This window comes from Copadichromis virginalis, linkage group LG15 (genome assembly GCF_057382275.1).
Source record: "Copadichromis virginalis isolate Kocher_CV1m ecotype Utaka linkage group LG15, C_Virginalis_male_GT1.1, whole genome shotgun sequence".
In the NCBI taxonomy this organism is placed as follows: Eukaryota; Metazoa; Chordata; class Actinopteri; order Cichliformes; family Cichlidae; genus Copadichromis; species Copadichromis virginalis.
This window is the reverse complement of record NC_140632.1, coordinates 23,601,135-23,623,641: the sequence shown is the minus strand read 5'-3', so window position 1 is coordinate 23,623,641 and position 22,507 is coordinate 23,601,135. Positions and strand designations below refer to the sequence as shown.

General features: G+C 38.9%; 2 protein-coding genes across 3 annotated transcripts; both read left to right on the top strand.

Moving 5' to 3' along the window:
• Positions 1-6: 6 nt before the first annotated feature.
• Positions 7-9,418, top strand: LOC146692478 (multifunctional protein CAD-like). Of its 2 annotated transcripts, XR_014915199.1 has the most exons (6): positions 7-1,685; positions 1,777-1,998; positions 5,352-5,540; positions 6,071-6,589; positions 8,159-8,321; positions 9,358-9,418. XR_014915199.1 is itself a non-coding variant. In XM_085432580.1 (4 exons), exons 1-4 carry the CDS (start codon positions 1,596-1,598, stop codon positions 6,224-6,226), a joined length of 657 nt encoding a protein of 218 aa, XP_085288706.1. In that variant the 5' UTR covers positions 7-1,595; the 3' UTR covers positions 6,227-7,050. The 2 variants fall into 2 exon arrangements, 1 of the variants encoding a protein (XP_085288706.1); XM_085432580.1 differs by lacking the exons at positions 8,159-8,321; positions 9,358-9,418 and having other exon boundaries at positions 6,071-7,050.
• Positions 9,367-16,531, top strand: LOC146692477 (uncharacterized). The gene is made up of 6 exons (XM_085432581.1): positions 9,367-9,432; positions 10,085-10,184; positions 10,475-10,594; positions 10,883-10,951; positions 11,060-11,206; positions 12,151-16,531. Exons 2-6 carry the CDS (start codon positions 10,086-10,088, stop codon positions 12,199-12,201), a joined length of 486 nt encoding a protein of 161 aa, XP_085288707.1. The 5' UTR covers positions 9,367-9,432; position 10,085; the 3' UTR covers positions 12,202-16,531.
• The last annotated feature ends 5,976 nt before the right edge of the window (positions 16,532-22,507 follow it).

Sequence of the window (22,507 nt, the reverse complement as noted above, 5' to 3'; positions counted from 1 at the left end):
ATCAGTCACTTCTAGAGTGAATCACCACTGGACTCCATCTTTCACAGACTGTTACCTGAACAGAGGCTTTGTGTTGTGTACGATGCCCTCGTTGGTGTGGTCGTTAGCATTTGTGAAGAGCACGTCCCAGTCTTTGGGCAAAGTGTCAGGGTCGACAGCGAAGCCGTGATTCTGACTGGTGATGAAGCAGCGCTCTGTCCCATTATGGATGCACGGTTGGTTGTGTCCACGGTTACCGTACCTGAGAAACAAGAGGAAATAACACACTAATTAAAAGATGGATAAAAGACATTTCCCACGGTTAACAAAATCTATAATTATACATTTAGCTTAACCAAGGTGCCCTCTAATGAGGCATTATTATAGCAGAAGCTTTAATTGTCACGGCTGCCGAGGCGAGCCGCGTGGAGTTGGAAGAAGGACCCAAGATGCAGGCAGTGGATGAGATACCGGTGGTTTTATTTACAGAGGTGTAGTGGCAAACAAACAGTGGGGCATAACAAATAACTAAATAAACAAGTTAAATCTCCTTGATTACTGACGAGAGTCAGCTGCACAAAAGGGAAAGGTGGCACCTCAGGCAGAAGAGGTAGTGTGACACGCCCACACAGGCACCTTCAGGAGGAGGCCCTGCTAGGGCCGTAACACCCACCAAAGAACACAGAGCAGTTCTGTACAGGTGTGTTTGTAGCTTTGGTGACTGTTGAAGGTAGTTCAGTCTTCTTTTGTGTCTGTATTGTAGGAATTGGGACAGTGGGTTCTAGGACAACCTTTATTTTTATTTCTTTACTGTGGATAAGATACACTTTTACGTGGTCCATCACTTTGTTTGGTTGAACACTTGAATGCAGCACAAGTGTTTAAAAGCAAAGGCAAAACATGAGCTTTGTGTTGCAGCCCTTAAATCCGCGGCTCCATGGAAGTCATCATGTAAGATAAAGGGTGGTGCTGGTGGACTAAAGAGAGCTCGTTGCTCCACTCTGGTTTTTATATAGATGCAATATAGAGACAACAGCCAGTAATTAGTAAGAGAGGAAAAATAAGAGTGCGGATTAATAATGATAATGAAAAGAAACAAGTTTGAGGACAAATATTCCCTCAGATTTTTACCTTCTTTGCCCAGGTTTATTTAATGTAGTTTATGTTATTATTTTTATTTTTAAATTTCAGTGTTCATAATACGTTTCTGTAAAAATGTGCTGGCTCAAAGATATAAAAATCCCTGCTCAGCTTTCTACCTGCATCCATCATATGGCAGTATAGAGTGGAAACGAAGAGGCTAAAAGGCTTTTACAGTAAAAAATCAAAGATCACTTAAGCTGCTTTTAGTTCAGTTGCAGACTTCCAAATGTCTTGGACGGGATGAAATTCCCAGTGTGAAATCCACAGAGCTGTTTGTCTCATTTTCATGTGTTGTGAGTGCTTCGTGTCATTACATCTTGTTGTTACAGGTGATAAAAAATGAGCGCCCGGACGGCGTCCTGCTGACTTTTGGAGGTCAGACTGCTCTGAACTGCGGTGTAGAGCTGACCAAGCTGGGCGTTCTGGAGAAATATAAAGTGCAGGTTCTGGGAACTCCTGTTTCCTCCATTGAGATGACCGAAGACAGAAAAATCTTTGTGGAGAAAATGGAAGAGATCAATGAGCATGTAGCTCCCAGTGAAGCAGCTCTGTCGGTGGAACAGGTGAGGAGACGTGTTCGCTTATAAATTAATAGCTTCTGGATTGTTTTTTGCCCCAGTGAAGTCTAAATTTATCTGATTAACTCTGCTGTAGGCGGTGGCAGCTGCTGAGCGTCTTGGCTACCCCGTCTTGGTTCGTTCAGCGTTCGCTCTCGGAGGCCTCGGCTCCGGTTTTGCCAACAACAGAGAGGAGCTGACCTCTCTGGTAACGGCAGCATTCGCTCACACCTCTCAGGTGCTGGTGGATAAATCCCTGAAAGGCTGGAAGGAGATCGAGTACGAGGTGGTCCGGGACGCCTATGACAACTGTGTGACTGTGAGTAAAAGGAGACCAGAGAACAAACGGTTTATACTCACTAAAAAAAAACTGAGGGTGATTTATATGGAACGCCAGGACTGCCATAATGAATTAATTAAATACACCATTAAATAATTAATTAAATGTGTCAATAATTAATTAAAATTGGAATTAATTAATTAAATAAATAGTTATGACACATGTAATTAATTAATTATTGACACATTTAATTAATTATTTATGTATTTCACATTTTAATTAATTATTGACACATTTAATTAATTAATTATTGACACATTTAATTAATTATTTATGTATTTCACATTTTAATTAATTATTGACACATTTAATTAATTATTGACACATTTAATTAATTATTTAATGATATATTTATTTATTTCATTTTGGCAGTCCTGACGCCTGGCTCTCGTCATGAAATAATTTTATCTGTCAGCCTCACCCATCAAACTCAGGGGGCGGGGTTAACGCTGCCCATGCAGCTTCTCTAACATTTGATTGGTTGCCGTGCAAAGTAAGTCAAAACAGGTTGATCCTAGATAATCGATTGCTTGTGTAGACTTGGGGCAGCCAGTTATCCCAGAATGCAGATCAAATCACAGGCAGCAATGGTGGTGGTGTAGTTTTAAAATACCCCGTTTTTCTGTCACCAGCTACACTTTTAACAGTGTTTTAGCCGCGAATGTCGCGACGTATGTCTGGTCAGGTTGTCAACATAGAACATGCTTGCAAAAGTGCTCAGATGTTTTCAGAGATTTCACTAGCTCTGCTAACAGTTAGCATGCAGAGTGCACCGAGGGGGTTACGTTAACCGGTTTGTTTACATATTCCACTCTCCGTGTTCCACATGTTGCATTCGCAGATTCTCATTTTCACCGAACGATCGTCTCTTTCCGCCTGGTCTTGTGTCTCTGTGCTTCTGTAACATAAAGAACGAGCTGACATTTTTCTCACGAAACCAGCGATCAGCTCAGCAGACCCTCAGTTTACCTGCATGCATCCTCCTCCTCATCTGTCAGCTGTTTAACACCTGCTGCTAATTCAAGAAACACGCCTAGTTACCTGGTGATAGTCACAGTTTAACTGGGCAGCCGGTGCTCGATATAACGCAATGTCAGCGCATTTTTCTGCACAAGATAAGTAAATATAGTATTTTCCCCGAGCGCAGAGCTGCTGGAGCTTGTTTCCTTACAGAGCACTTTATAGGCGAGCCAGCTTTATCAGCGGCTGATGTCCAATCACCAGCACACAGCTTTGAAACCTCAGCTGAGTTTTAGCTCTCAGTGGTTAAATGCTGGACTTCATTCACTCAGGTTCTGTCTGTCGGGTCACGTTTACTTCGCTGTTTTATTTACAACTGAGCAAATCGGTTTGGCTGAGGTTAAAGTTACGTTTCATAACTGCATAGTTTCACAGACGTTTAATGGTTCACTGGCACATGTGTTAGACTGAACTATCATCTAAATATCATCTGTTTTTTAATAGTTATTCAACTGTATTCTAAGCACCAGCTGTCTGTTAGAATGTGATTTTTTTCTCTCTCTGTTGGCAGAGGTATAAAAATGCGCAGGAAAATCTGACATGCATGGCGAACTTCACCGACGATATTTAGGGAGGAATAAACACACATCAAACATAAATGAACCATTCGCCTGTCTCCATAATTGAGAGTATTTTCTCTTCTTATGTCAACACTCTCTCTTCTTATGTCAACACTCTCTCTCTCTCTTTTTTTTTTTTTTTTTTTTTTGCTTTTTCGGTCATGTTATGTTTACCTGTCAAAGGCTTGTTACAAACTATGAAACACATTGTGCAGACTTCTGGATGTTAGAAGAAAACGAATACTGCTCATGAATGAGACTAAAGGCAGGAAGGTGTCCTTTAAAACTAAACATGTTAATAGGACCTCCCTATTTATATCATAGTTTATGATATAGCACGTGTATTTCAGTAATAGCCTGCTGAGGCCACTATACGTGCTGGCCTCATATCAAATGTGAAGGCAGACTGAGTCTATGTTTGACGTTTGTTTATATCTAATCTTCCTTTTCAAACATTTAAACAGCAGCGAGTCTGCAGCTGAGGGAATACAAATTCAAATTGTCGGAACAGGTTTGCTCGTTTCTTGGATTCATTTGGTGATTTATTAAATGTATAACTGTTATTCTAATCTGCTGCTGAGTCTCTTACACTTTTCTTTATGCTGTATATTTTCACGTCTCTGGAATAGTTGGCAGTTAGATAGTCAGCTGGGAAACTTTGTGTTAACTCATGGAGCTGAGGATATCGTGGATATGCTGACCTCGCTGCGTGGTGTACAGAGCGAGGTCAGCATGATTAATATTCACAATAAAAATATTAGCCGAACATCATGAAGTCTGTATGTGTTTCATAGTGTCGAACAACCTTTGTACAGTTAAAGCCAGCAGTTACTACATGACGGAAACACCAACGTTATCTCTTTTATGTGTTTATACACAGGTCACGCTGATTACTGAACAAAAACCCAAAGATCAGATGTTAAACAGATTTATTTGCTCTCTCTCCTCCTTAAACATGTTTTTAATGTTAGTTATAATTCAGAATTGGCGACTGAAACACGTAGGACACATAAGAACATCAGGAAATAAAACATCGATAAATATAACCTCAGTAAAAGAAGTCAGCGGGGGTTACTACAGCTGTGTACCGGGGCCTGCGCTTTGTCGGTGGGATTGCTTGCGAGGCGAGCGGGTCTATCCCACGCTTTGCCGTGAGACTGGGACGACATCTCCGAAATCATCGAAACACTTTTGCAAAGAGGCTGTATCTTGACAAACCGACCAGACACATGAAGATTAAACCACTACATTCTCGGCTAAAAAAAAATATTAAAACGGTATTTGGTAACACACAAACAGGGTTTTTCAAAGCTCAGTTCTGTTAGCTTTCTGTTGTGTGCTAGAAACAATGGCCACCAGGCCAAAGCAATGGTTTTGACTCGATCAGCGTTAACCCCGCCCCCTGAGTTTGATGGGTGAGGCTGACAGATAAAATTATTTCATGATGAGAGCCAGGCGTCAGGACTGCCAAAATGAAATAAATAAATATATCATTAAATAATTAATTAAATGTGTCAATAATTAATTAAATGTGTCAATAATTAATTAAAATGTGAAATACATAAATAATTAATTAAATGTGTCAATAATTAATTAATTACATATATCATAACTATTTATTTAATTAATTAATTCCAATTTTAATTAATTATTGCCACATTTAATTAATTATTTAATGGTGTATTTAATTAATTCATTATGGCAGTCCTGGCGTTCCATAGATTTAAATGGCTGTTGTTTCCTCTTGTTTAGGTGTGTAATATGGAGAACATCGACCCACTGGGTATCCACACTGGGGAATCCATTGTAGTGGCTCCCAGTCAGACGCTTAATGACCGCGAGTACAACATGCTGAGAAACACGGCCATTAAAGTCATCAGACATCTCGGCATCGTGGGAGAGTGTAACATCCAGTACGCTCTTAACCCCGAATCTGAACAGGTAAGCATATATGTGAAGACCTGGGTGATGAAAAGCACAAATAGGACTGTGTTCACCTATAAAGTGGATCTGTTTTGCATTTCCTTATTTTAAAGCCAGTGACATGCTGTAATGAATAGTACAGAAAGTGTAGGTATATTGAAATAAGCATGGGTGGTAACATGACTTGAAGTATATACAGTTTATATGGCTATAGGATGTACAGAGTGTGCGGCTGGATCTGCAGATAATGTAACAGCCAGGTATGTCAACGGCTTACATTTACTGTTTTGGCTCCATAACAAGGTTGTAAAAAGCCTTTGCTATGTAAATCCTAGTTCAATAAGTTTTAAAAGAAAATTGTTTTAGGTATCAATGTGACCAAGTTCATTTCATACAAACCAGGAATAGATTTGTATGAATAGGCTTTATGTATCAGAACAGGCCTTTAAACAGGTCTTGTGTGCATGGGGAGCTGGTATTCCTGCTCCTGGTCTAATTCCCGTAATGTCTGTGATTGAATTGTATCTTCTATGTATAATGTGTTGCAGTACTACATCATTGAGGTGAATGCCCGCCTGTCAGGGAGCTCTGCTCTGGCCAGTAAAGCGACTGGTTATCCTTTGGCCTACGTAGCAGCTAAACTTGGTCTGGGGATCCCGCTGCCACAGCTCAAGTACGTCTCTCAGCTTAAGAACGGCGGATAATGATCTAGCTAGCCGGCTAGCGCCGCTTCACTCAAAAGCACCCAGGCTTGGCTTTCAGTGAGGCGTCTCTAACTCCTTTCACCCCCGATCGCTCCGCAAACAGTCTTTGTATTAGCTGGACTTATTTTTCGTTTATATGGGCCGATGATGCTGGTCGATGTGGAAAAAATAACTGAGTTGTTCATATACCGGTGGCTAGCTAGCTCTGCGTTAGCCACCGGTGTATGTCTCTTCCCCTCGTATGCGGGGAAAGAAACATGCGAGGCGGCCACCGATCGACCGGTGGTGGCTAACGCGGAGCTCAATCGTGGATAAGGGAAACCCAATGCAGGAGAAGCAGGCGGCTGGTGAACTGAATTTCAGGTAAGACGTTATTAACTGCACTCTATTTGGGTCAGATATAAACCGAGTTTAGGTGTAGTTTATTTTCGTTGTGCTGACAGTTACAATAACTGTACTGCGTGCTAGCTAGCACGACGGAGTTTCCATACAGCTGTGCGCGCTAAGTTACTGATGTTGAACTTTATGACAGCCTCCCCTATTTTCAGGCGAGAATGTAGGGGTGTAAACTTCAAATATCTGCTCGTTTTATCAAGAAGTCCCATATTTTATCAAGAAGTCCCATATCTCTCACGATGTTACTGCTAGCGCCGCATGGCAGCTAGCCGGCTAGCTGGCTAGGGCGGCTTGGCTGACACCCAGGTCGGGTTGGCTGACACCCAGGCCCGCTCACGCTCTCGTGTCACCCCTAGTCTTTCGTGATGACTCTTAGTGGGCTGCTGGACTTATTTTTCATTTATATGGGCTGGTGATTCGGTATGAATGTCAGGTAAGACGTTATGTATATTTAAGGTAGTGACTGGAATAAGTCACAAGGTGTCGCTGTTGAGCTGCATATATGTTGTATATTTTAGCAATTTTGACCATTTGTCCTCTGCAGGACACCGTAGTTCAGATTTCTCGTTCGCGTGGGCGCCATCTTGGTTCAGTGTTTACTGTGATGTGCAAAGGTAAGCACTGTCAGTGGCGAACTGCATTGGTTTTGTTTAAAAATAAGTGTTCCACTGTGTAAAATAGCGGTTTGTCATTTAAGCCGAGCATATATTTTGTTTATTGAGAGGTTCGTGTATTGTCTGATGAGAGTATGAGACAAAGATATACTTTTCTTTCTTACTCTCATATAAAATATTTAGCTTTTATTAAATAGTTATCTGAATCTTACAACCAAAGTTTGTATAATAATACACAAGATTGGCTGTAGACCATTGTTAATCATTCAGAACACTGTGTAAAAATAACAAAAAAAACCCAAGTGAATGAAAAGTGCATAAATATTTATTTTACGTGTTTGATGTGTGTGGCAGGGCGTGGTCTGCAGTGCCGCTGCAGGGGAGGTGGACCCACCTCAGCGGCATCTGCAATCACGCCTCTCAGGTCTGTGCTCTCTCTGCTTTTTTTTTTTTTTTTTTTTTTTTTTTTGTATGTGTCGGGCTGTGAGATGAAAAGCTACAGCCGGCTGTATGGGTACAGCAACTATGTGTGAAAAGTGGTCCATAACGTAATGCTTCAAAGTGTGTTCATGCAAACATTGTCGGGTCTGCTTATGAACCTCTGCGCACAGTGTCTACAAATTGGGGCTGTACGAAGTCACCTCATCTTTACACAAAACTGTAAGCTGTCATCTGTGAGGCTCGAGCGGTGTTTGGTTTTACCATAGTTCATGGTGGAGAATGGCTGCTCCACTGAGTTTTGCTCTCTGTAGCCGTTTGAATGGCAACCTATACTGATTAGCGGCGGCTTTCTAGTTAATTTTATGACTTTAGACTTGACTTGAAAAAAATGTTCTAAGACTTGTGACTTGAGGATAAAGACTTGAGACTTGCAAAACAATGACTTGGTCCCACCTCTGTTTACTTGTTGGTGCCTTGCTAGAGGAGCCTGGGCCCGGTGGCGCGGCGGCTGCAGGAAGAGCCTGGGCCCGGTGGCGCGGCGGCTGCAGGAAGAGCCTGGGCCCGGTGGCGCGGCGGCTATCAGCTGGCAGAAACTGTTAACCGCTCGCAGGGCAGGTGAAATGGACTATCCTTGCATGAAACAAGTGAGTCTGATGCCTTTTTCCCCAGCCATCTGACTGTTATTGTTTTGTGTAATATTTAGCTGTCATAGTAAATCTAATCAGGGACTTTTCTTTTAATGATTGTAAGTATTTATTTTATTACAGATTGAGGTATGAAGAATCCATATGTTTGTACCAACATGTAATAGCAATGTCATTTACCAAAATGTTTAGAATTATAGGTGGTCCAAAAGATTGACTCTGTTCATCTGGATTTAACATGCATATTATATAGAGATTGAAAATGTGACGTCATTCACGGGTAGAACCGCAAAGGATTCTGGGAACTCGTGGCAAGCGGTACTAGCGCACGCAGGCTTTCAATTAAAATCAGTTATACAGCGATAAAAAGAAACACAAAAATGTCAAGAAGCTGTTGTATTATTAACTGCAATAGCCGGTCGCATGACAGCCACGGGAAGCCGACGGGTAAAGAGATCGGTTGTTATTGGATTACGTCGTTGAAGAGAAATTAACTAGCATCTAACTAGCAAATGTTGTCCAGGCTACATTGGTGATACAGTTGGGTTTTTTTTTTATGTGTATGATATTTTTGTCATGCGATTTTAAAGCTGGTCCTACAACCGCATCCAAGAATAACATGCAGCTTATCTCAGAACTGTCGGTGAAAATTATTCTTGGAGCTAGGTTTAATTGAGCTGCATTTTAAAGAGGTGCAATTTCACAATTTGTGTATATTTTCTACGTTCACTATTTTGTCATGTGTTGAGAAAAACACAGATTTAAAAATTACATGGTCTAATATTTACATTTAGCATATAACTGCAACATGCTTTTTTTTTCGTTTTTTTTTTTTTTTTTTTTTAAAGACTGGAAAGGACTTGAAGTTCAAAATTTCAGACTTGTGACGTTACTTGGACTTTTACACCAGTGACTTGAGACTCGACTCTGACTTGCCTGACATGACTTGAGACTTGAGACTTACTTGAGACTTGACTTGAGACTTGCAAAACAATGACTTGGTCCCACCTCTGTTTACTTGTTGGTGCCTTGCTAGAGGATCCTGGGCCCGGTGGCGCGGCGGCTGCAGGAGCCTGGGCCTGGTGAAATGGACTATCCTTGCATGAAACAAGTGAGTCTGATGCCTTTTTCCCCAGCCATCTGACTGTTATTGTTTTGTGTAATATTTAGCTGTCATATAGTAAATCTAATCAGGGACTTTTCTTTTTATGATTGTAAGTATTTATTTTATTACAGTTACTATTTTGCATCATTTTTTTTTGTTTTTTTTTTGTTTTTAAAGCTTTTACAAAGCTTCATCATGCGCTTTCATGAGGTGACGTATCTGATAATGAGTTTTTTGGTGTTCTGATAATCTAATTTTATTGTTATTGTTAAGCACTTTGTGCAGCATCGGCTGTTGGAAATGTGCTATATAAATAAAGCTGACCTTGACCTTGACCTTGACCTTAGTTTCTAAATGTGCCAAATGTAGTGTTTGTAATTCAATAAACTTTCATGGGAGAAAAAAAAAAGAAGTGTTTCAGGAAACCATAATAAAAAGTATAAAATACTGAAATGCCTATTATGGATATATTTGATATCAAGAAGAAGACAGATGTGTCGGTCGCGACACATGTTTGTTTCATATCAAAATGTGAAGAGACAACATAAAAGCAACAGGTGTTACTGTATTCTATCAGAACTGGATCCAGCAGAAATGTATGAACCTGTTAATGTGTTTCTTTTGCTTTTTTTTTTTTTTTTTTTTTTTTTTTTTTCAGAATGGCCTTAATGAAATTGACCAATAACCGGCCTGAGACGCCGTACTTCAGGCCCCCACCCATTCACATCCGGGTGTTAAAATCTTGCAACCAGCTAAAGGTGATTCAATTCAATTTTATTTATATAGCATCAAATCACAGACACACAGGAGGATCAGCTGGGATATCCAAGATGGAGGGGTCAAACCACTGTTAACCAAAAAAAATACGGTGGCAACAATCACTGACGGAGAGACAGTGGCAAAAATTACTTTGTTTGAAGAATTCTCATCCAAAGTCAAAGAGGGCATGTCTTATATGATGAGGGGACATGAGCTGAGGGGCCAAGCTCCCCTTATCTAATCAACATTACGGCGAGGACACAGTTTTTTAAAGCTCCTGCCCTTGCAGTCACAGAGGCCCTCATCACAAAGGCAGAGGAGCTTCTTAATCCACCTTCCCCAGCCAACACCACTGAAGATGAGCCCAACGTTTGGAGGGCTTATTATAGTGGAAGGGGAGGTTCTGGAGGTAAATATTTGTGGTTCCATCAGAACTGATATTGCTTTAGGTTTTCAAAGAAACCATTACTTTTTTGTCTTTAAAAGTAAAAATAATAATTTTTGTTGTTGTCGTCAAACAAACACAAAATTGTGAGAACAAGATCAACCGCTATTATTTTGTAAATGGTTGTAGATTTATCATTAACAACAATAATAAAATAATAGATGTAGTAAGTCAAGAAAGAAGCACCTAGATGTACACACACAGATTTATGCAATCACAATAACTGACATTATATTTTAATTGAATTTTCAGTGTTCTGCAGTGAGGAAGGTTTTCGCAGGCAAACAACAGGTGCCTATACGAACGCTCCAGCTAAAGCAGGTAATGGTGCAACTAAAGTGTAGTATTGAAAATGGTGAAAATAGGCATATTTGAGATTTGTATTAGTTAATGAATAAATCTTTCATTCTGTCATGTTTGTGATTTCAGGATGGGCATACCATGACTGTCTCCTTGTGGAGGGAGGCATCAATTTACAATGTTCATGTGGGAGATCAGATAAAGGTCTCCCATGTCAAAGTAAACCACTCTGCCTATGGTGTACAGCTCCAGACGACCTCCTATACTAAGATTGAGGTATGAAGAATCCATATGTTTGTACCAACATGTAATAGCAATGTCATTTACCAAAATGTTTAGAATTATAGGTGGTCCAAAAGATTGACTCTGTTCATCTGGACGTAGCGTTTTCAGGTGGGAGAAACGTTTCGTCACTCATCCACGTGACTTCTTCAGTCTCAGCGGACTGCAGGTTTCTGAGGTCTTTGATCAGGGCCCATGACAATTTGTATATTATTGATCAATGAACTGACCTTCCAGCCTATTGTTCCTTCAGTGGCAAGACAAGGCAAGTTTATTTATATAGCACAATTCAACAACAAGGTGATTCAAAGTGCTTTACAGAGACATTAAAAAACAAAAACAATAAAAAGAGCATGATTTAAAATCGATTAAAAAAAACAAAACAAAAAACAGTAGATAAAATCAGTAGTTAAAATGTAAGTTTTGAAATTTAAGCTTAAAAGTGTGGATTTGGTGCTTTATTCAAAAGCAGCTGAGAACAGGTGAGTCTTCAACCTGGATTTAAATAAACTGAGTGTTTCAGCTGATCTGAGGCTTTCTGGGAGTTTGTTCCAGATATAAGGAGCATAAAAGCTGAATGCAGCTTCTCAGTGTCTGGTTCTGACTCTAGGAACTGATAAAAGACTGGATCCAGATGACCTGAGGGATCTGGAAGGTCTAAATTGAGATATAATCATAAATTTTTCACACTGATGAAAGATAAAAGGTTGCTTTTAGTATTTAGATTTTTCCAGGCAGTATTTAAAATTCAAATGTGAAATGCACATCCCTAGTATTTCCCTTTGCTTAAACAAAAGGTCCATCTATCCCTCAGCCGGCACCCGCCACAGTACAAGTGTCCTTGCTGTTTTGATAACTGGATCCTGAAGGGTTAACATGTCAACGGCAATTCTTTACTGCGTGTCACCAAGAGATTAATGTCAGTTGTTCCTGAACAGGCGCCCGGCCCCTCGTCGAAACCAGCAGTGACCTTGGACGCTCTGCAGTGAATGTGAAATGACTCCAATCAATGACAACAATGGGAACAGAAGAGCACGTTTTAATTTCACTTCATCAAAACAAAGAGGCACTCCCAATAACGCTGTTACAGTCCTGCAGCCTAACTGAAGAATTCAAACTGAGTGGCATGGTTCAGGGTTTTGTTTCTTTCTTTCTTTGGGATAATGACACTAAAAAGCTGAAATGGTTTGAAATCTCATTGTGTACTTTCCGTTCTCTGTTCCCAATCCCCCAGAAGACCTTAGAGCATTTGTTTTGTATCATTTCAGTTCTAAATTATCAGACATGGTGCCAACTCACAAAGTGCAGCAGGAGAATTGTATTATAATTTTGCATGTATCTGCTCAGTGATGCAAAAGAGAGAATGCCTTTCAAGTGGTTGAGCATTACCACAATAAAATGATTCATGGCAGAGTCTGTAACTGCTCACAGTTATAGAAATAGACACCTGGTTTTACTGACTTCTCTACCTTAGTACCACAAAGTGCAATTGTTCAGTTCAGTTCATTTTTATTTCAAACATGTGCCTTCACAATCATTACAAAATATCATTCCCTTATTTGTTTGAAAAGGAGTAGGCTGAAGTATTTACTTATTTGTCCCTACCCCCTCAAGTTTTACCTCTCATTCATTTAATTTTCTTTTGTCTTAAATTAAACAAACAACATATGAAACATATGAAGTAAAACAAAACATAACATACATAAATCAAAAACAAGAAATTAGCAAGCCCCACCACAGTATAGTTTCTTTCATATGAAAAATACAGAATGTGTATATTTGCAGATACACAAGTTATGGAAAAACAACAAACCAAAAAAAAAAAAAAACCCCAAAAAAGAACCGCAACACCATTGCCAGCAACATTACCGTCCTGGGTTAACCCCGTTTTCTTCATTCTTATACTTATTTAAAATTAGGTTTTTATATTTTACTTTAAACTGTTTTATGTTTTGACTGTCTTTTATTTCTTCTGTTAGACTGTTCCATAATTTAACTCCTGCAATTGAGATTGACATAGTTCTTAAAGTTGTTCTAGCACTTTGTATTTTTAAATTCCATTTCCCTCTTAAGTTATACCCACCTTCTCTTTCTATGAACAATTTACAGATTTCTTTGGGAAGCAATTTATTTCTTACTTTATACATTATTTGCGCTGTTTTAAGCTTCACTAAGTCTTGGAATTTAATAGCTTGCATTTTGACAAAGAGTGCATTTGTATGGTCCCTGTACCCTACATTATTTATTAATCTAATGGCCCTTTTCTGTATTATAGTTATTGTTTGTGTGTTACTTTTGTATGTGTTTCCCCAGACCTCTACACAGTAGCTCATATATGGCAGTAGTAAAGCACAGTATAAAATGTGCAGTGCTTTCTGATCCAACATATGCTTTGCTTTCCCCAGGACGGCAATGCCCCGTGCCAATTTCCCCCGAACATAAGTAATGTGTGGCTTCCAACAGAGCTTGTGGTCAATGATCACCCCAAGAAATTTTATTTCATTTACTCTTTACATTGTCAACACATATTTCTACTTCGATGTTTTTCTTTTTGGTTTCCAAACAACATAAATTTGGTTTTATCTAGATTCAATGATAATTTATTTATATCAAACCACTTCTTTAATATTGTTAATTCCTGTGTGATCATTTCCAAAACCTGTGGCAATTCCCCTCCTGAACACAGTATATTTGTGTCATCTGCAAATATTACAAACTTTAAAATCTCCGATACTCTGCAGATATCATTTAAGTACATAATAAACATTTTTGGACCCAGTACTGAACCTTGAGGTACTCCACAAGCTATATCCATCAAATTAGATTTATATTCATTTATTTGTACATATTGTTGCCTATTCCCTACATAGCTTTTTAACCATTCCAAAACCACTCCCCTAAACCCGTACTTTTCCAGTTTTTTTTAATAGAATTTCATGATTAACAGTATCAAACGCCTTCTTTAGATCTAAGAAAACTCCGAGCGCATACCTCTTATTATCCATACATTCCGTTATCTTTTCCATTAGATCTATCAGTGCCAAAGCTGTTGATCTGTTGCTTCTGAACCCATACTGACCTATCTGTCATTAATTCATATTTTTCCACAAAACTCAAATCTTTTTATGAAGAGTTTTTCCAGTATCTTAGAGAACTGGGAGAGTATTGACACTGGTCTATAGTTTGTAAAATGATGTCTTTGTGGGAGTGTGTGGGTGGGGTGTTTGCCCACTCTCCCCGCCTCCACCCCTCTTGCCACTCCTACCCCTCTCTGTCTCTCTCACTCTCCTCTCTCCCCAGGACACAGCTGCTGCTGATTAGCCTCGTTTGCCACCTGACTCCAGTCAGCAATCATCCTCTGAGGCTATTTAAACTGGGGATGAGCTGTGAGCAGGGTGGCTTTTTCCTCGGTGGCTCTATGCGGTTCTGTGCTAGATTTTGGACAGACAGCCTCTTTCTGACCAGTGAGCAGACGGGCTTGTGGGCCCTGAGAGTGTCTCCCCGTGGTGGGGAGTAGGGTAGGAAGTGTGGGAAGTGCCTCCTTTTTTATAGTGTTTGTTTGGTAGTCCTGCCTTTCGTGGCTGCGAGCGTTTTCTTTGTTTCTTTGGCGTTATTGGTAAGACGGTGTTGCTGGCCCTTTAAGTTAATGTTAACCTGTACCATTTTGTAATAAAGTTTTATTGATGCAGAACAACTCTGTTTGTTTTCCTTTTTCATTCTGATTCCGGACTCATTTGTTACTGATCCCCTCTCTCACATGCCTAGACCCCTTCGGGGGGAACGTAACACACTGGTTTTGTAAATGGGAATAACTTTAGCAACTTTCATTTTTTGTGGAAAAACTCCTTTTTGAAACGACAAGTTGAATATATATTTTAATGGTTTTACGATACCATCAATAACTGTCTTTAGCGTTACCATATCAATATCATTCCAGTCTGTACTGGTTTTGTTCTTAAGTCCTCTAACTATGTCATAAATCTCTTTCTCTTCCACTGCTCTTAAAAACATTGAGCTACTATTCCTTTCAATATTTTCACCAGTGTCCCTTTCTATTCCATCAACCTTTATTTCTTCTGCCAGTTTTGGCCCTATGTTTATGAAGAATTCATTAAAGCCATTTACTATCTCTTCCATGTTATTAATACTTCTTGTCCCTTCTATAAAGTACCCAGGGTAATCATTATTCCTTGATTCATTTTTGATTATTCTGTTTAATACATTCCATATATCTCTTGTGTTATCTTTATTGTGTTCTAACCTTTTAATGTAATACTCTCTTTTACAGGATCTCATTATATTAGTTAATTTATTTTTGTAAGTTTTATACTTCATTTCAGTTTCTATTGTTCTCTTTTTTATGAATTCTCGATATAGGGTATTCTTTTTTTTGCTGGCATTTTGTAGTCCTTTTGTCATCCATGGTCTTCCTGCATAGTTGTGTTTCCTATTGATTTCAATTACTGGGCAGTTTTTATCAAGTAATGTGTTAAATGTTCTTAAAAATCCTTCGTAAGCTTTATTAACTTCTGTTTGTTCATATACAATATTCCAATCTTGCTTTAAAAGTTCATTTCTAAGACAATTTAAGGTCTTCTCTGTTCTTATTCTTTTGTAAATAATCTTATGTCCATCGTTATTCACTTTATAATGGCAATTATAAGATGCAAAGACTGGTAAATGGTCACTTATATCATTGATTAACAGCCCACTTTTTATCTTTCCTTCTATTATATTTGTAAATATATTATCTAATAGAGTTGCACAATGAGATGTTATTCTGGTCGGTCTTGTTATCAGTGGAAATAAACCGATGCTGTACATGGAATCAATAAATTCTTCTGTACTCTTATTATGATTTGGATTCAATAAGTCAATATTAAAGTCCCCACAAATAAACATTATTTTCTGATTTATATTTGTAAATAAGTCCTCCATATTATCCTTAAATATCTCAATCTTAGATCCTGGTGTTCTATATATACAACTGACAATTAGGTTTTTCCTTTTTTCTATACTTATTTCCACTGATAAACATTCCATCACTCCATCAATAACAGTTGTCATTCTTCCCATTCTTTTGTACTTTAGGTTTTTATCAATGTAAAGTGCCACCCCACCTCCTTTCTTGTTGATCCTGTCTACATGAAGGAATTCATATCCATTTATTTTAAAGTCTTCTTCTTTTCCAGGAGTTATCCAGGTCTCCGATATGGCTATCACATTGAATGGCTGTTCAAACTGTGTTATGTAGTCTTTGATGGATTGAAAGTTTGCATATAAGCTTCGACTATTAAAGTGAACCATTGTTATACCCTGTTCTACCTTGAATTCCTTTTTAAGTTGCTCATTTGTATAATAATTGCATTCATTTGTCTTATTGTTAAAGAAATTACAATCAGGATCTATGTTGCTGTCATACATCAATGTCTTATTTTCAATATCTATATGAGTTGTTAGTTGAAAATTGTCAGACATCTGCGTTGGTCGTGCACTTGGACGGTCCCATCATATTTAGCACTGCTTTGCATTTATCAGTTATATTTTTCTAGTTCAGTCATCTCTTTGATGACTAGACACATACAAACTTCAAATCACGTACAAACCCTGAAGCACGTACAAACTCCAAAACACGTAAAAACTCAGAAGGACATAAAAACTCAAAACACGTACAAACCCTGAAGCACGTACATTTCCAAAACACGCACAAACTCCAAAACACGTAAAAACACGTACAAACCCCGAAGCACGTACAAACTCCAAAACACGTAAAAACTCAGAAACACATAAAAACTCAAAACACGTACAAAAGACAACAGAAGTGCTCCAGGATGCTGGGAGCAGTGTTGAACTTTTGTTACCTAGTGGCTACACAAGCCAGCAAGTACCAACGACCGTATTTGGTGTGTGGTAATAACAGGTAAATGAAAATTTTTTTAATTTTTTATTTATTTGACTATATACGAATTCTTGTGTATAAATACACAAACAATACACATATGCTTTCATGCTTTCAATTGTGTAATTTAAGTGATCTAGGTAGCTCTGTTTTGGAAGAGTTTGTACGTGTTTTGTCTCTAGGGGCCACCGCATATATTTATATATAAACATTTATAAATAAAACCTTTTTTTTTTTTTACATTAGTAATTCCTTTTGTGCATAATTTTATATTATTGTTAATAACAAATTAATTAAAGCAACAAAACAACCTGAAGAGCCGGTTCGGAGCCAAAAGAGCCGGCTCTTTTTAGTGAGTTGAACCGAGAGAGCCGGTTCTCAAAAAAGAGCCGGAAATCCCATCACTACTGGACACCACCTGCATGAGGTGTTTTAGGCATGTCCTGGAGGTAGGAGGCCCCAGGGCAAACTGAGGGCTCGGTGGAGAGATTACATTTCACAGTTGGCTTGGAAATAATTCAGTTTTCCCCCAGATGAGCTGGAAGCAGTGGCTGGCAAAAGGCAAAAGTTTCTCTCCTTAGATTGACCAAACCCATGACCTTGAACCTGGATATATAGGACAGGGAGGATAAATAAAAGGATGTTACATTAAACCAGTGGTTCCCAAACCTTTTTTTTTTTTTTTGTTAGACCCCTGTTTGTTTTACAAGAAAATCTTCGCAGCCCCCCGGCACAAACACATCCTCAAACCACACACAGCCATTTATTGTTTTCAAACTCCACTGCAGTTTCTTTTACACCTCAAACCTTTAAAAAACCAAAAGCAAACAAATAAAAGTAAACTACAATAAATTACAGGTTGGAACAAAATAAACTAATACCATCTTTATTTTAAGTGTAGTTGTTTCATTCCCCCTTTGTAAGAATAATTTTTCAAAACATGCCTCTATGTGCAAAGTGGGTTTAAAAACATAAAACGTGATTTGGACAGGGGAAATGGGTTTTGGTTTAGACACAAATACATATGATTTAAAAAAAAAATCGTCTTGTGATCGCACATACTTCTTTTTGTGCCTCTAAAACATCCTTGTTTGTCTTTCCAGAACAGACATATGATGTCATAACTGTCGGAGCACCGGCCTCTCACTGCCAGGGTTTCTAAAAATGGCGTTCTGAGGAAGCTCATCCAGAAGTTTGAGGAAGCAAAGAAACAGTAAGTTGAGAGTAAAGTCGGGCGTCACATTAGGGCTGGGCGATATGGCCTAAAATCCATATCGCGGTATAATTTGAAGCACGTGCGGTAAAGATATATATCGCGAAATATTCTTTTCTTCTGTATAACATATTTTCCACACTATATGACACACTTAATTAATTTTCTCAAAAATCGAAAGTGTGCCTATGAATTCTGGTTGTGCTTATCTGACCTCGAACCGATTTTGGCGTGCAGAAATCTGTTAAAAAATGTTTTAGTACAACTTTGGTAAGCTGCACTGCTTGATGGATTGTCAGAGCATTACGGCTGCCGTAGTGAGGAGCTTCACGGAGTAATCTGGGTCCAAAACTCCGTGGGCTTCAGCTCCCAAAGTCAAACGAACACTGAGAGTTAAAAACGGTCTAAATTCTTTCATCTTTAATGAAATCATCAACCTTGCTGCTTTACCAGGTGTAACAATTAAGTTTAACATCCATGCATCAATGAAAACAGAATTTATTGAATTTAACGGAGTTACAAGTTAACAGGAAGTTAGCTTGCTAGTTTCCACCTAAACATTTCATACCATGTTCTGACTGAGAGATTTTTTAAACTAATTAAAACGTACAGCTCTGCTACCACTTCCAACATAAATGAAGACAGAAAACTAAACAGCAGTGGCGTTTGCAGGGTTACTGAAGTTGGACTACCTGGTATATAATGTTGTGCTACGTGATTGCTAGCGACACAGCTTTGTTAGCATAACATTAGCACAGTGAAGCTGGAGGATGAACGCCAGCTTCACTTTTTTCCACTTGATAAAAGTTAACGTGAGGGATTCTGGTGTTTAGGGACAAATGCAATCGCATAGCGATGACCTCTGCTCCTGTTTTGCGTTTTTATATTTTGCTTTATTCGTCTTGTGATTTGAATTTAAACAGTCGTTTTTGGTCATCTTGTTTCTTCAATTTCTGCATTAATACTTCAGTTCCCATTTTATGGCTTCCTCTTAATTTTGCTTTTGTTACTTTTCCAATCAGCGTAAATGAGGAGGAATGGTGAGTCCTTGCACTGCTTTGCTTGTTTTCATTTGACTGAACTAACTTCATTAGAGTTATTTGATATTGTATTTTGCACTATCCTACTGTATATTACTGTAATAGTAGTATTCTTATTGTATATATGGTATATCTTATTCCTCTGTTCCTCTGTCTCTCTTGCTGCATTGAGCATGTGTATGACTAAAGAATTTCCCTCGGGATAAATAAAGTTCTTCTTATCTTATCCTTAAGATTTGTACAACAAAGTATTTTCAGTTTTAAGCTGGAAGAATGGGGTTTTGCACAGCTTATCATGTTAATGCAAGAAAAAAAGGGCACGTAGCGCATCGGTGATGTGTTCACTAATATAGAACTAAAATGTGTGTTAGCTTAAAATGAGCAAATCCTTTGTCACAAAGTTGTATATGAATACTGCTCATTGTATAAATTCAGTCATTTTAAAGTCTATCAAAAACATGTTTCTGTGCTTGGAAAGTCAAATCCTGACAATATTAATGAGACGTTTCTAAAATTCTTCTACACAGATGGTCTGAATTTGTGAAGCGAGTGGTATCGCTCTCCGTCCCCGGCATTTATCGAAGTCGGCTCCTCGTTGTTTTTTCTAAGCCACGATTAGGCTCATTGAGAGCAGGCATGTGCATGCAGACAGTGTTTGTTTTTACATCTGGTGGGTAACGTCCCTCCCTATATTTTTGGAACAGTACCTCTGAAGCTTGATTTAGATTTCTGCAGGAAATTTACGTTCTAACTTCAGATGTAACACCTCTTAACACTAAACCGGTCCATTCCACGCTAGTGATGTGCGATACCACTGATTTCCTTTCCGATCCGATACCAAGTAATATTCAGGGTGGTATCGACAATACTGATCCGATACCGATACTTTATACAAAAACGTATTTTATTTATTGTATCTCAAATTATAGTGTCATAATAATTTACAGGACATCAGATTACTTGTTCTTATCACTTAATAATGCAGAGTTCATCATATAGAAATAAAAAAAACTGAAGTTGTGCGCTATTTGAACACCTTGCCTGCCTGCAGCACTAAAGGACTCCATGAGAGACGTCTGTCTCGCCCTAGCAGCACCTGTCCCTCTCATCCTCTTCAGTTCGTCTTAACATACACTCCTCATATTCTGTGATATGATTTACTCTGAGGTGTTTGACAAGGTTAGTGATGTTGCCACAACCATACATGCCAACCCTCCCGATTTTTCCGGGAGAATCCCGGAGCCACCATTCTCCCGAATTTCCACCTGGACAACAAAATTGAAAAACCATATTGCAGCCAATTCCAGTTTCCAACAATGGCGGCAGCTACTTAGTTTTAATATTACTCTTATTTCTCTTTCTGGGTCGCAAAAAAACAAACAACTTTTAACATGTTTTCAGGTGAGAATGTAGCTGTGTAAACTTCAAATATCTGAGCCGATCGACACATCGTTTTCAAACCCCCGCTGCCTTTCGCTACTCGGGTTAAACATGATATATAAGTCACTTTGATAACTTAAAAATGTTATTGTTTGGCTTTTTCAGTGTTTTATTTGTTCGTGAGTAAATCGGTTTGGCTGAGATTAAAGTTATTAGATTCGATTAAATTAAATTTAACTTTATTAATACCTCGGGAGGGTTCCAACGGGGTTTTCACACAGCTGAATAAACGTCAAACAGAAAACTAATTAAAGAAAGTGTGAGACGGTCGAGAGTTTACGCCAGCGCCCGGTTATATTTTAGATAGCAAGGAGCAGACGGCAGTTCCACTCCACCGAGGGAACTCATGACGTACTACCCGGCTTTCTTTAGACCGTGAAGGGCGGGTCCTCAGGTGGAAGCAGACTCTGAATTTCGACACCCCCGCTGTTTCCGGGCCGGCTAATAATAACGGTGACATTTAAGGTATTTTATCCAATAAATAAACATTGTAAAATGTATTTATCACCCCCGCCCCCCCCCCAACAGCCCTTTTGAATGTCTCCCTAATTCTGAGGTCTCACGGTTGGGAAAGTATAGCCACAACACCTCAATGTTGGAGCACTTTTTTGCCACATGTATCGCAAACCACGTCTCAGCTGTTTGTGGAGGAAAAATACGTTCGCACAATTACGCTCAGCCATTGTTGTGACATTTATACAGCCGTATTTTGCACATGACTATGAAAGGCGGAAGAGGAAGTAGTTCCTTTGAATGTAGACAATCCGAATGTTATAGTTTCTCTCCACTGTGTTGCTGTTAATGATAAACTACAAATTTACCCTAAATTACTAAAAAATATCGATATTTTAATGTGAGAATCGATTCTAGAACATAAATGACTGGTATCGGAGGAATCGATATTTCAGGATCGATCCGCACATCACTATTCCACGCTGTTGTTTCCAGTTACAGCGTATATTTCCTGTTGAAGCATATTTCAGGCATAAGACAGAAACATTACAAAAATATACACCTGCAGGCCACTCTAATGTCTTTATTTGACTAAATGCACTAAATTACTGCCACAAGCTTTTGAACACATGTACCTAATAAAGTGGCTGGTGAGTGTCCTCAGTCCCAGCTCGGATACAGATGTGTCGGTGTGTCTTTGTTCCCTGCAGTAGTGCCCTCTCCAGCTCAGTCATATGAGACTGAGCTGGAGAGGGCACATGCCTGCTCTCAATAAAGCCAAATATTTCAAAATTTCATTTTGAGGCATTTTAAAAATGAATGTGTTTGAGTTTCATTGCTCCAAAGCAATGTTTTCATATAAGCAAGATAACAACCAGTTTGCAACCATGTAAGTACAGTCCTCTATTGTGAACAGACGTGTTGGCAATCTGTCTGCGTTTATAAATTAGACAACAGTTATTTGCAAATCTTCATCAATCTGCCTGAGAGTGATTGCAGTCGGTCTGAGTTGGACTGCAACTGTTTTGAGTCAGGTTGCCTCCAAGGAGGCAGTTTATTATTTTCCTTTCCTAGTTGGACAGATGGCTGTTGTTTTGTTTTTACTGTAAGTGTGCTGGGCCATTAATGGCTCAGGGGCTGCAGCGTATCCGCGCCAACACCTAAGGCCAACGTGGAATCACCGGTCAGACTAACATAAAGAAAAAATCTGTTAAATTACACATTTGTATTCATTAAGTCACAGACAATGA

What these genes read in the sequence shown, in the direction of transcription:
- LOC146692477 (XM_085432581.1), top strand. Translation starts at nt 10,086, where the DNA reads ATGGCCTTAATGAAATTGACCAATAACCGGCCTGAGACGCCGTACTTC. An exon ending in TGGAAGGGGAGGTTCTGGAG is followed by an intron (nt 10,595 to 10,882) that starts GTAAATATTTGT and finishes TTGAATTTTCAG; the next exon opens with TGTTCTGCAGTGAGGAAGGT. An exon ending in GAACGCTCCAGCTAAAGCAG is followed by an intron (nt 10,952 to 11,059) that starts GTAATGGTGCAA and finishes TTGTGATTTCAG; the next exon opens with GATGGGCATACCATGACTGT.
- LOC146692478 (XM_085432580.1), top strand. Translation starts at nt 1,596, where the DNA reads ATGACCGAAGACAGAAAAATCTTTGTGGAGAAAATGGAAGAGATCAAT. An exon ending in CCTATGACAACTGTGTGACT is followed by an intron (nt 1,999 to 5,351) that starts GTGAGTAAAAGG and finishes CCTCTTGTTTAG; the next exon opens with GTGTGTAATATGGAGAACAT. An exon ending in TTAACCCCGAATCTGAACAG is followed by an intron (nt 5,541 to 6,070) that starts GTAAGCATATAT and finishes AATGTGTTGCAG; the next exon opens with TACTACATCATTGAGGTGAA.